Source organism: Stegostoma tigrinum, chromosome 1, assembly GCF_030684315.1.
Source record: "Stegostoma tigrinum isolate sSteTig4 chromosome 1, sSteTig4.hap1, whole genome shotgun sequence".
In the NCBI taxonomy this organism is placed as follows: Eukaryota; Metazoa; Chordata; class Chondrichthyes; order Orectolobiformes; family Stegostomatidae; genus Stegostoma; species Stegostoma tigrinum.
Genome location: NC_081354.1, coordinates 38,531,317 through 38,544,295, shown reverse-complemented (window position 1 = coordinate 38,544,295; position 12,979 = coordinate 38,531,317). Strand labels below are relative to the sequence as shown.

Genomic DNA, 12,979 nt, shown 5'->3' with positions numbered 1-12,979 from the left:
ACGGGACTGAAACAGTTAAGTCTGATATCGCTGTACAGATGCTCCAGACATGTGCTTTTGTTGTGTACAAACTTACAGCACACTAAGATACTTGGTTTATTTAAATTTTTGTTCTGTTACAGTAAACATTTATAAATCATTAGCTAATCCTTGTCTGGAGTACTTGTTCATTTCTGGTGATCCCACTCTGTCAAGATCTTTGGGAGGTGCAGCAGAGATTGCCGGAATAAATTGTAAGCGTGAGTGATTTTGGTTCTGCATTGAGGCAGAAGGCAGCTTCCCACCACCACCACCAAGGCAAATAGGCCTAAGCATTAAATACTGGCTTTGCCAATGATGCCAACTACTTAATCATGAATAAAAAGCCTTTAAAGTGGGAGGTGGGGAACTATGGTCTTGAAAGGAAGAGAGGACATGATCAGGATAAAAATAAATGATAAGCACCATATCCTAAGTGAGAACTGAAATAGTTTGAAGAAAACCACGTGCCCACCATTAGAAATATTTTGTGAAATATTTTGTGAAATATTTTAGGGATTTTAATACATGTTTCATATTAACATGAAATATGTAGCTGTAATTGATTTAGAGTCTGCAGAATTCGAACAGTAAGGGTTAAATATATACCTAGCCAACAAAATATATCTTCATCTACGTCCTTTCCCTCTGTGCACCCAAAGATTGTTCTGATACAAGATTCAGTATATTTGACAATCACTGATATATAAGCCAACGTGACACACATGACTATTCCTGAAACTGAAATGCTGTTTTTGCGCTCTTTTCTAGAAAGGTTCAGATAATGTGTCCCCATTGCAAGGGAAGTGCCACCACACAGGTAACAGTAGTACCTGCATCCAAAATCTCTCCTCTTCCATTGCTGTTAAAGAGCAACTGCCGAGGTATCAGGTATGTTGATGAACTTCCATGGCAAATGTTACTACTGTGGACAGATTGAGATGGAGTAGAAATTCAAAACTCGAAATTGCGTTATTAGATGGTGGTGTGACTTACTAGAGTAGAGAGTAAACACAAGCTGTTACTGTAGAAAAATTGCCAGGGAAACCAATGGGGCTAAAGACCAATAAGAAAACTAGATCTGATGGGATTCATTGTAAGATGTTAGAAGTGGCTGCAGAGTTTTTAAAAAAAAAAAAATTCTAGATTCTGGAATTGTTCAAAAGTTTTGGAAAATACTAATGTAACATTTTTATCTAAAAAGGGAACCTGACAAAGAACAGGTAGTCCAATTACCTTAACCATTGTTAAGGAAATGTTAGTGCCTTTTATAAATGATTTAATGACACAGCATTTTGAAATGAATAACATTATTAAGCAGAGTCAGTATGGCTTCATGAGGGGAATCATCCTTGCCAAATTTACTAGAATTCTTTCAGGAGGTAACAAACAGGATAGATAAATGGAAAGCATTAGATTTAATGTTTGAATTTTCAGAAGGTGTTTGGCAAGTTACTGGACATTAGGCCACCTTAAGATTACTGAGTTGGAGGTAGTATAGTTGCATGAATAGAAAATTTGATAAAAACATTTTGAGTAAGGGGACTGGGTGGATGCGTTTTTTTCTTTTCAGGATTGCAACCTCTAACTCGTGGAGTGCCACAGGGATCAGTGCTGAGGACACAATGCTGAATCAATATCCTTGAATTCCAAAGAAATAGTCATTGTGTTGACGTTGTACTCACGAGGCCTGAAGGCCACAGAACTTAGTGTAACTGGGGTTGCCCAATTAACACAGCCTTGCTGCAGCACCTGACATCCTAGGAAACCTACTTTAAAAGTTGTGAATGCTCAAATACTTACTTGAAAAATACTTTGCTCTGCTTATACTTCCATTGTAATTTTTTACAATTCTGTTAATAGATTTGAAAGTAAATGATCCAAATTTCTTTCTTTTCAATTTTAAAACAAGTATCTAACTTTGTGGTTCTATTTTCCTGTTTAGTAATTACTCAGTAAACAACCATTCCTGACTTGGCTAAATCAAATTTCAGATAAATGAGAGGCTCTTCATACCCTGTTTAGGCTCTGTCTAAGTGAATGAGCTAGAAGCCTGTGGTGCATTTCTTAATGTGATTAAGATACAGTCTCACCTGTATATTCCCTTATTTGCAGTATTTGCGTCCTGTTTCTGATGTCAACATGCTTGGAGAAATGATGTTTGGTTCTGTTGCAATGAGTTACAAAGGCTGTACTTTGAAAATACATCATATACGGTAAGAAATACAGCTGAAAGGCATTTTAATTATGCTGCATTTACAATAAGTAATCAGTTTAAATTTTAGTTACAATATTTTAAAAAATGGTAACTTCACGTGAGTTTGAGTTTTTGTTTCAAGTATGCTGCTTATTATAGACTGAGGCATTCCATTCTTCTTCTCAAACTTATGGGTGGTTACATTCTGGATTACTTTTTGCTTTTGGAGAGATCTGTTTAATAGAAAATAACTTATTTCAAAAATTTGTTGGAAGTGGTGCATTGTATTTGTTCAATGCTGGAGACTGGCAAGTTCGTCTCTTCTACCAGTAAACTTTTGATGATTTGACTGCGTATATAGGAGATTCTTTGGTAGAATGCTAATTATGGAAATGTCAAGTTTTAATGGGCAACATCATAGCTGAAAATTGTGTTCATATTGCGTTTAAATTTCCGGTCGTCTATAAAATAATAGAATATTATGGTGACTAAAGTATTGTGTTTTTTTCTTTAGCTCCCCCCCTCAATTAATGATCAGTAAAGTGTTCTCTGCGAGAATGGGCAGTGTTGGAAGTTCAAATATGTAAGATTCTTACTCTTTGCAGTTCTACCTTGTATGGAAGAATGTTGGGTTTTTGACTTTCAAAAAGTTAATTTTATTGTACAGAATTTTCTGATTTTGAAGTATCTTTTTGAGTATTGCAAATTTCCATACATACCAGATCACTGAACATCTCAATGTCTGTCACTAAATTTAAATGTCTAAACTTTGCAAAGATCTTTGAATAAAGTTTTAACATTGTATATGTATGTCTGGAGTTACCCCTATCCAAATACATTCTTATTTACATACGTCAAAAAGATTGATACCCTGAATCCAAATGAATGCAATCCATTTATTGTATGGAAAGTCACTTTACACCCGTGTGAATCTTTACTCATCCACGTTCTGCTGAAGTCCTTGATCCCACTGATGTTTAAAATTGAACTGTAAACCAAAATTCCAGTGGCTTGTGATAGATCTCTACACGGACCACTACAATTAATTCCATCTGTGGGAATATACCAATCTGACATCTATTCAAATGGTACAAGCATCCACCACCTTTTAACATTGTGTTGAAAATCAAGACGCACAGTATCAAGTTTGGGACAGCTCAGTGGTGCCTTACAGCTCCAGAGACCTGGATTCGATTCCACCCTCCGGTGACTGTGGAGTTTTCATGTTCGTCCCGTGTCTGTGTTGGTTTACTCTGGGTGCCCCAGTTTCCTCCCACAGTCTAAAGATGCGCCATGTAGGTGGAATGGGCATGGTGAATTGCACGTAGTGATCAGGGATATGTAGATTAGGTGTTGAGTCTGGGTGGGATGCTGTGAGGGTTAGTGTGGACTTGTTGGGACGAAGTGGCAGTTTCTACACTGTAGGGATTCAATGATCTGTGGTAAACTTGGCTTCATTAATTCACTACTATTGTGAACTGAGTTGGCAAAATTAGACCATCTTTTCCAGAAGCCAAGTAGAGGCTTCTTCATTACATACATCTCTCTCAGGGTTGTCTTGTGGTTTTGAGGATTATCAGATTAACTATAATCTCATTGAATGGTGGAGCAGATTTGATGGCCCGAGCGCCTGCTTATCCTACGTTTTGTGGTCTTAGTGAGCGTCTGGAATGATCTGTCCATAACCAGTGCAAAAGTAATGTGCTAATAAAACCATTTAATAAAGGAGCAGAATTAGGCCGTTCAGCCCAATGTTCTTCACTGCTATTTGATCATGGCTGCTAAATTTTTATTTTTTAAAACCCCGTTCTCCTGCCTGTTATCTTTGCTCCCCTTACTAATCTAGAACCTGTATGTTTTAAATGCAGCTAATGATTTGGCTTCCCCAACATTCTGTAACAGTTTCAAAGACTAAACACTCCCTGGCTGAGGAAATTTCTTTATCTTAGTTCTAAAGTGATTTCCATTCTCTGAGGCTGTGCCTTGGGTCTAATCTCTCCTCCTAGAGGATTTGTTCTCTACGTTTGCTGTATTCAGGCCTCTTGGTATTGTGTAAGTTTCAATGAGATTCCCCCTCATTCTTCTAAACTCTATTGTGTACAGTTCTAGAGTCCTCAATAATTCCTCATATGACAATTCTTTCACCTCCAAGATCATTCTTGTAAACTTCTGGGCCCTCTTTAGAGGCAGCACATACTTCCTTAGATACAGGGCCTTAAACTGCTCACAATATTCCAAAAGCAGTTTGACCAGAATCTTGTACACCTTAGCATACATACCTGCTCTTGTATTCTAATCCTCTTGAAATTAATGCTAATGTTGCAGTTGCCTTCCTAACTGCCAATCCATCCTGTATGTTAACCTTAAGTGAATCCTGAACTGGGTCTCCCAAGTCCCTTTGTGCTTCAAATTTCCGAAGCCTTTGCCTATTTAGAAAACAAGCCTGTGCCTGTGCTGCTCCCACCAAAGTGCATAACCTCACTCTGTCCCACATTGTATTCTGTCTGCCACTTCTTTGCCCACTCTCCTAGTCTATCCAACTCTAGCTTCCCCAACATTATTTGTCCATCCACTGATTATCTGTATTATCTGCACATTTACCAATAATATCCTGTTTCTTCATCCAGATAGTTGATGTATAACATTAATAGTTGTGGTACCGACCACTGACCCTTGTGGAATTACACTAGTCACTGCATCGCTATTTACTGATTTATTGTTTTATTTAAATTTCCAACTGGTGTCTCTCTCAATCTGTAAATATTTCTTCCATTTACCTCTAGTCTTAAGGTGATCTATAATTAAATTAGCAGCTGTTACCAACCAATGAACTTACAATTTCCTTCTGATATCACATTCTGTCTCTTGTGCTGATCCCCTAATCCTGGGCTTCAAGTTACTCAGTTTAACAAATCCTTTAATGAGTCAAACAGCAAAAAAAAACACCCCTTCCCATCTGCATTAAATTCCCATGCTTCCTGCAAGATCCTGGAGGGGTATACTCGCATTGGCTAAGTCCCTGAAGATGTGATCTCTCCTTCCTGATTTGTGCAATGTGCTTCAACAGGCTTTCTTGTTTTATTTAACCTATCTTTCTAATCAGCTGGTTCAGAGATGTAACTATACACTTCTGGAGCAGGTGGGGCTTGCACTCAGCCATCCCAGTTCAGAAGTAGGAAGACTACCACTGCACCACGAGGATTGTAACAGTTCTCTTCCCCCACCCCCCAAAAAAAACTAAAGAAGAGCTGAGGCGACCAACCCTTGCTAAACTTCAGTAGTAATCGACACCTGTTTGAGGCCCTTTTATTGAAGTTTTATGTGATTGACTGATAACTGTCTTTAAATCTGTTGAGTTAGCAACCTTATTAACATTTTAAATAGACAAGAGTTAAAACTTTCAAAATCAAGAAAGAAAGAAATGATTTACCAGTTCTATTCCCATGCTGCCTTCAAAGATCCCAACTCTGTGTTTGGGGACTATTAAATGTTTTCTGTCCACAGATGCTGCCAAACCTGCTGAGTTTTTCCAACAATTTCTGATTTCCAGCATCCACGGTTCATATTCCCTTTCTAATAGTCATGCGTGGTTTCCCAGTAATGAAAGGTACCTTTTTAAAAATGGTGTATTTCAGCATTGCTATTATTTCATTCTTAAAACTGCCTTTCAGTCTTCCTCCAAAAATCTGCAACTTGATGAGTTTAACCCTCTTAAAATCTGATCTACGTTTACATTTTTGGCTTGCAATTAAAAGGCAATACATTTTGCCACAACTTTCCTCAGACCAAGTGATTAAAAAAAATTCACAAGAACAAGAAGGGCAATAAGTCAACATTTGAGAGGAGAATGCTGATAGGTTTGTAACAGGACTCTTAGAGTTCTTGTCATAAAAATTGCAATTTCTGTAACTGAAAATGATCTGATAACTACCAGATTAATTTAGGTTTCACGCCAATAAGTTGACTCTTCATTGAGTTCTGATTGTTGAGTCACTGGACTCAACTTCTGCTTTCTCCCAGAGATGCTACCAGACCTGCTGAGTTTTGTCAATGTTTGTTTTTGTTTCAGACCTCCAGCATCCGTAGTAACCTTTTTAATTTCGCTCTTGATTAGTCAGGGCATTGCTCTGAGAAATGAACCAATGTATTTGTTGAAGTCAAAGACGTGCAATGTGCGCATATTCTGCCTGCAAAGAACAAGCTCCCACGTATTAATTTATATAGCCAACATTTGCAAAACGTGCAGTAGAAGTCAGCAGTGTAATGTCGGATGTGACTCTACAGCAAATGTTATCCAACTGGATAAACCCAATTATGCAAGGAATTGCACTGCCAGTGCATTTAAATTAACATTTTAGGATTGTCAGCCAGGTGGAAGCTATGCATAATAATACTTATGCCCTTTCTGCAAAAAACAAGGTCTGTGCTCATGATGCAGCTGTTTGAACTCAACTGAATAGGTAAGTCATTTTGCTATTTCATTTCTCGGGGCAGTGTCCATTGGAGTAAAGTTGCCTGGTTTGACATCTGTTATTAGTTGCCATTGTTAACTGCAGTATTCGTCATGATAATGTCTCTGCCGATCTCTGTCCACTTACCAACCAGTCACACCCCCCCCACCCATGTCATAGATAATAAATGTTGGTTTGCCCCCTTTATAAATTAAGTTCAAGACAAGCAGCTTCGATAACATGCTTTCTTTTTGCAATTCTTTGAATTCTGTGCTGAATGACTATATAACATTTTCAATAGTGTTCATTTGGTTGAAATAAATTCAATCTTTTATAATATTGCAACAGTGTTTCCTAATGTGGAAGCTTGAGAACAGATCAGGATCACTACTGGGAAACAATCTCATATTGGCATGGAAGTGAATAATATTTACACATCCTCCGCTCTTCCCCACAAAGTTTTATAATACATCACTATCAAATAATTGAATGTCTGGATGTAAAAATTTGCTGTTTACCACAGACATTTCTCAATTTAATTGCAAGGAATTTGCTTAGGTTACTTCACTGAACTGTTAGAGTAATTTGCTATAAAATGACCTTGACGCAATTATCTAATTTCAATGTTACGGGAAGTTTAGGTATTCTCTGCAAATTCAACTTCTGATTTGAACTGACGGTGCTTGAATGATATGTCGAAGTTTAGTGCTCTGTGCATTGTCTGTATAAGTAGTGGTGAGGCTTTCTTCCTTGGTGACTGTCTCCCACCCATGTTTTGAGAGAACTGTCTGATTCGGGCTCCAATCCACCACTTAAGAGCTCACCATCAAATGTCCAAGTAAACCACATTGTCGAGCTGCCAGCCGATCAAAAGCAGCTGCAGGATGCTTTAAACAGTCATGGGGTCCCAGATTTTAAGGGCTGTAATAGCGAGAAGTGGGGGCTTTTCTTTAGGACCATGTAGTGTGGGGATCATGGGACAAGATTGGAGAGGAGGATGTTGGTGGTCTTGCATCCCATCCTTGCCCTGACTGGCCCTGGATTATGGTAAATTGGATGCCATGTGCAGCAGGCAGGGCCACCCTGGTTTCCTAGTCAGGAAAAAGCTACTTTAGACACCTATCTGATCAGTAATGAATCAAGTTGCTTGTGAGTTGAAAGGCCTTTACGTGCTGTTTGAGCATATAAAGGGACAAGAACAGGGTGACATTTTTTTCAGTTGGACCATTTACCAAATTATTTCCCTTTCTCACCACCTCCAGTATAGGGATAGTCACGCTGTGTAGTGTTGAACAGTACCATGGATAGAAAAGGTCTAAATTTTTCCCTTCTCTGTCTGCCTTGATTTTTGGGCCTAGTTTTTTTATTATTATAACTCCTTTTATTATGGAGTAAAGGTTACCTGCATTTGGACACTCAAAAGCACATTTGAAATGTTGAACTATATTTTCAAAAGTTCATTTAAACTTAATGCTTTCCTTGTGTTGTGGCTTTAATTTTAAGACCCCATGTATTTATGTTCGTGTGCGTTAGTGAGCTAAAGTTAACACTGCATGAATTTTAATAAAAACTGACCAATACACACGTGCACATCATCATAAATGTGCTTTTCACAGACTTGGGAGGTCATAGCTAATCAGTTGCATGTTTGCTTCTAACAGATGCTACACTCCAAAAGAAATTCAGTGTGAGATGCTTTGACATATAATAACACAATTGTAAATTGTTATGAAATAAAATTGCTCAGTAGGAAATTATCCAACTGACTATTAGTGTTCATGCAAATAACTTCTTTTGGAAGGTTTAAAACTGCTTGCTTGCCTTTAGCAGCCAAACAATTGGCAGACCTCACTGCATTTCCATTCTCAAGCTACTTAACTCCCATATTTAAAGTGGATAGGTTCACTATAAGCCTATTGGCAACAGGTGTGGGAGAAAAGCAGCCTTTGGAGGACTAGCTCTTCACTTTGTTCTAACTGTAGGCCCGCTTTTATCCATTGTGTGTGTGTGTGTTTGTTTTGATCATTTTTTTAAAAAACTGCAGAAGGCTACTTTTTTAATTATTTCAATCAGAAGTTAATTCTGTAAGTAGACTACTTTTTGCTCAATATTTCACAATAGGTCAGAGGTGACCCCTGCTCATCTGTTTCCATCTCTCATGTTTTAATTATGCATCTGTCATCTGTGGTATTGTGGTTACAGCTTCTGTGAATCCTTCAGATTTTTCCACAGTTATTTGCTAATTTTCTTATTGAGTTCCATGGTAATGGCACTTTTTGACTAAACTTGTAGAAATCTGAGGGAGCTGAATTGAGTTTTTTTCAAAAAGTCTTTTAACATAATTTTTTAAAATCATGACGAGAAATCATCTTGGTGTCCTGCGACTTGTTTATCACAGATAACAGATTTCATTTTCAAGATCTTTCCAAGTCTTAAATTTTGAGATGCCTTCCTAACCTGCATGGATTATGATGCAAACCAGAATCTCTTCTAGGCTAAATCGATCAATTTCACTAAATATGATTTTAAAAAAATTAATATCTGAGCAAACTCCAAATATTCCTTCATCTGCTTTTCTACTAACCTTTTATTTGAACCAATGGTTTTGCAGGCTGCAAGATAGTTTTGAATGCATCAACCAAGAAAACACCGTAGGAAAACCTTGTCCTAGTCAGGATGGTATCAGTAACTCTCGTATTGCTAGTAACCTGGGTAAGAACAGATTCAAACACTTCAATTATTTCTATCGACATTTGAGCTCTTGTAGTTATCGTAGTCATTGGTATTTTCTTACCCAACTTTTACCATTAGGTCACTTGCTGGTTTGTGGCAGCAAGCTGCTACTATGTCCTACTGAACCAGGTCCACTCCAACTCATCCAGAGTGCTTCTTTCTTCGCAGGTTTGTGTGGAATGCTCAGCACAGTGTGGACGATGCAAAAGCACTTGTCCTATTTTGTGATTTAATGGAGAATACAAAGGCAGAAGATTGTGAAATTTATGCTTTTTGATTTAATAAATCCCAGATGCAGTTTAATTTTCCCTGTTTAATGCACAAATGGCATTGCCAAGAATATGATGCATCTGTGAGCATATTCTAAATGATTGGCAAAACAGGTAATCCTTTTTCAGTTGTTGCTGAATTCTGCCCATGTATTCCTAAGCTGTGCATTCGGAATAGTTTTAGCTTTTGCCTCTAAATAACTATTCTGCCTCAGTTTTGCATAAAATCCAAATACCATAAGATATGGAAGCAGAATTAGGCCATTCAGCACATTGAGTCTGTTGTGCCATTCAATCATGGCTGAAATGCTCCTCAATCCCATCCTCCTGCCTTCTCCTTGTAACCCTTGATCGTCTTACTAATCGAGAAAAGTGCATAACAATTGCTGTGTGACCAACCATTTCTACAAGCAATATACTCTGCATATATGACAAGCAAAGGAATGAATTCATGTTTATCAGTTGCACTGCTTATGTTTGAGCATTCCTTAACCACAACTGCAAAACACTTGACAGTTTTTATAACTAATTCTGCATGTTGAGTGCATTTTCTGTTAACTTAATAAACTGGCACTCTTGCAGTGGATTGTTGAATTCTGATTTTTATCATAGCTGCGAAGTACCAAACGGCTGCCTAAGATATGGCAAGTGCTGTCTGTAGCCCAGTTTTTCTGTTTTATCCTTTTCATATTTTCTCTTCAGCTATTAAGAAGGAATTTGACTAAGTACTCCTTTACAAGTAGCTGTCAGTCTTGTGCACTGTATATTTTAGTAACTGATAGCATTTCCTCGTTCTTTGTATTCGAAAGTAATTCTATTTGCTACTCAACAATGAACTCCTTCTTACTTAACCTCGGAACATTTCTAAATTACAAATATTGAGGTTGGTTGGCTCACTGAACTGAACATTCTCAGTGCAGCCTCTGATGAAGCATTGGTGTGTTTTCCTGCCTAGTTTTTAAAAACTTAAGCCCATTGAGCTGGATTGCCTCACTTTGGTTTTTCTTTGTAGTGGAGTGTATATGGGGTCGAGTTCTATTCTTCATGAAGTGCCAAGCTTCTAGGAATTCCCATGCCTGTCTCTGCTTAGCTTCTAACAGGATTTTGGTGTTGCCCCAGTCAAATTGGTGGCTCTCCTTTTTATCCATGTAGATTTGAGATGTGAGCATTGGTTGTGTCTTTTTGTAGCCAGTTGGTGTTTGTGTACCTTTTTAGTTTCCTTCCTGTTTGTTCGATATAGTGTTTCTGACAGTCTCTTCAGGGGATCTTTATAGATGTTGTCCTTGGTGGGGAGTGGATCTTTAGTTCGGGTGAGCAGTTGTTGTAAGGTTGATGTGGGCTTGTGTACCACGCCAATGCCCAGTGGCCGTAGGAGGCTTGTGGTTAGTCTGAGTTCCTGATGTAGGGTTGTGGGATATACTGTTCTCATTTAAACTTCTGTGATCTAGTGAAGTTAAGCCAAGATTTTAAAACAGAATGTGGATTAGGAGAAAGAAATGGGCTGTAAACATTAACTCTGTTTCTCCCTTCACTGATGCAGCCAGACTTACTGAATTTCTCCAGTCCTTTTGTTTTTATTTCCGATCCCCAATATCTGCAGTGCTTCTGTTGTAAAACTATGTTGTATCCCAATGTTGGCACTTTTAGCAAGTTGTAATAATTAAAAGGCATGTCTCCTTTTTTTCATAGACCAACTGGAGAGTGTAAAATGTGACGTGTGACCAGCCCTCTTATTGAAGCGCTTTTGCTGTTCATCCTACAGTACTGTCAGATAGAAAATCCCAAGGTATTGCCTCAGTGGTGAAGAAAATTACACTGCAAATTCACTTTCAAAGTGGTATAACTTGGATATGAGCACAATCTTTTGGAGGTAGTGGTAGCAGGGGAAGAATAGCCCAAACAATGATAGGCAAGCAATATTGCACAGCAGGCGGAGAGATCAAGACTTGTGGTCCAGAATGTGTCTCCTTTAGCCAAGCTATTCCAGTGTAGCTGCAAAACTAACATCTACCCAACAATTTGAAAAGTCAATATAGTGTGGAGCAGGAAGAATACAGCAGATCAGGCAGCAAGACAGGAGCAAGAATGTAAAGCAAAAAGGTTGACTACTTTCAGGACTGTGGAGGGGGTTGGGGAGGGAGCTTGGAAATAATTGGGGTGGTGGGTCTGGAGGAGATAGGTGGTATGGTGATCATTGGACACAAGAAGGGGGTAGCGGAGGTTGGTCAGTTGGTGGGGTGGGACTGATAGGTGGGGAAGAAGATGGGAAGGTTAAGGAGCGGGGATGAGAGAGAGAGTGAGTTGGACATGAGATGAGACCGGGGTGGGAACATTTCGAAATTGGTCAATTGCATGTTAGGGCAATCGGGCTTAAGCTCCCAAGGCAGAATGAGATGTTGTTCCTACAGTTTGCACATGGTCTCATTGTGACACTGGAGGAAGCCCAGGCTAGACATGTCACCAAAGGAGTGGTAGGGATGAAATTAAAATGGTTGGCAACCAGAGGGTGATGTTGATTATAGTGTTCAAGGCGCAGATGTTTTGCGAATTGGTCACAGAATCTGCACTTGATCTTGCCGATGTAGAGGAGACTAAATCAGGACCAACAGCTGCAGTAGACAGAGTTGGAGGATGTACAGATTAGATTTGGAAAGATTGTCTGTCTCGGGCCTTGGATGGAGGGGAGAGGGGAAGTGTAGCACCTCCTGCGCATGTAGGGAAAAGTGTGGAGCAGATAAAGGAGTCGTGTAATGAAATTTCCCTAAAAAAGGCAGATAGGCATTGGGAGGGAAATATCTCTTTGGGCTCAGATTGCAGGTAGCAGAAGTGGCAGAGGATGATGCACTGAATGGCACCCTCTGTCGCCGTTGGTCTGGTGCGTGCGCGCGCGCGCGCCCTCTCTCTCCCCGTGGGTCTGGTGCGCGCGCGCGCACTCGCTCCGCGTGGGTCTGGTGCGCGGGCCCTCTCTCCCCGTGGGTCTGGTGCGCGCGCGCGCCCTCGCTCCGCGTGGGTCTGGTGGGCGCCCTCGCTCCGCGTGGGTCTGGTGGGCGCCCTCGCTCCGCGTGGGTCTGGTGGGCGCCCTCGCTCCGCGTGGGTCGGGTGGGCGCCCTCGCTCGCTCCGCGCGGGTCGGGTGGGCGCCCTCGCTCGCTCCGCGCGGGTCGGGTGGGCGCCCTCGCTCGCTCCGCGCGGGTCGGGTGGGCGCCCTCGCTCGCTCCGCGCGGGTCGGGTGGGCGCCCTCGCTCGCTCCGCGCGGGTCGGGTGGGCGCCCTCGCTCGCTCCGCGCGGGTCGGGTGGGCGCCCTCGCTCGCTC

At 40.3% G+C, this 12,979-nt stretch overlaps 1 protein-coding gene across 6 annotated transcripts in view; it reads left to right on the top strand.

The window, feature by feature from the left end:
- LOC125451780 (folliculin-interacting protein 2-like) overlaps positions 1–12,979 on the top strand; it is a 102,306-nt gene that overhangs the window by 47,812 nt on the left and 41,515 nt on the right. For 4 of the 6 annotated variants that reach the window (XM_048529365.2, XM_048529347.2, XM_059644785.1 and 1 more), the window contains 5 exons: positions 790–909; positions 2,134–2,234; positions 2,730–2,798; positions 9,278–9,378; positions 9,478–9,567. In XM_048529365.2, coding sequence (XP_048385322.1) covers positions 790–909; positions 2,134–2,234; positions 2,730–2,798; positions 9,278–9,378; positions 9,478–9,567 — 481 coding nt within the window. The remainder of the gene's footprint in view (positions 1–789; positions 910–2,133; positions 2,235–2,729; positions 2,799–9,277; positions 9,379–9,477; positions 9,568–12,979) is intronic. The other 2 variants (XM_059644788.1, XM_048529356.2) reach the window with 1 other exon arrangement.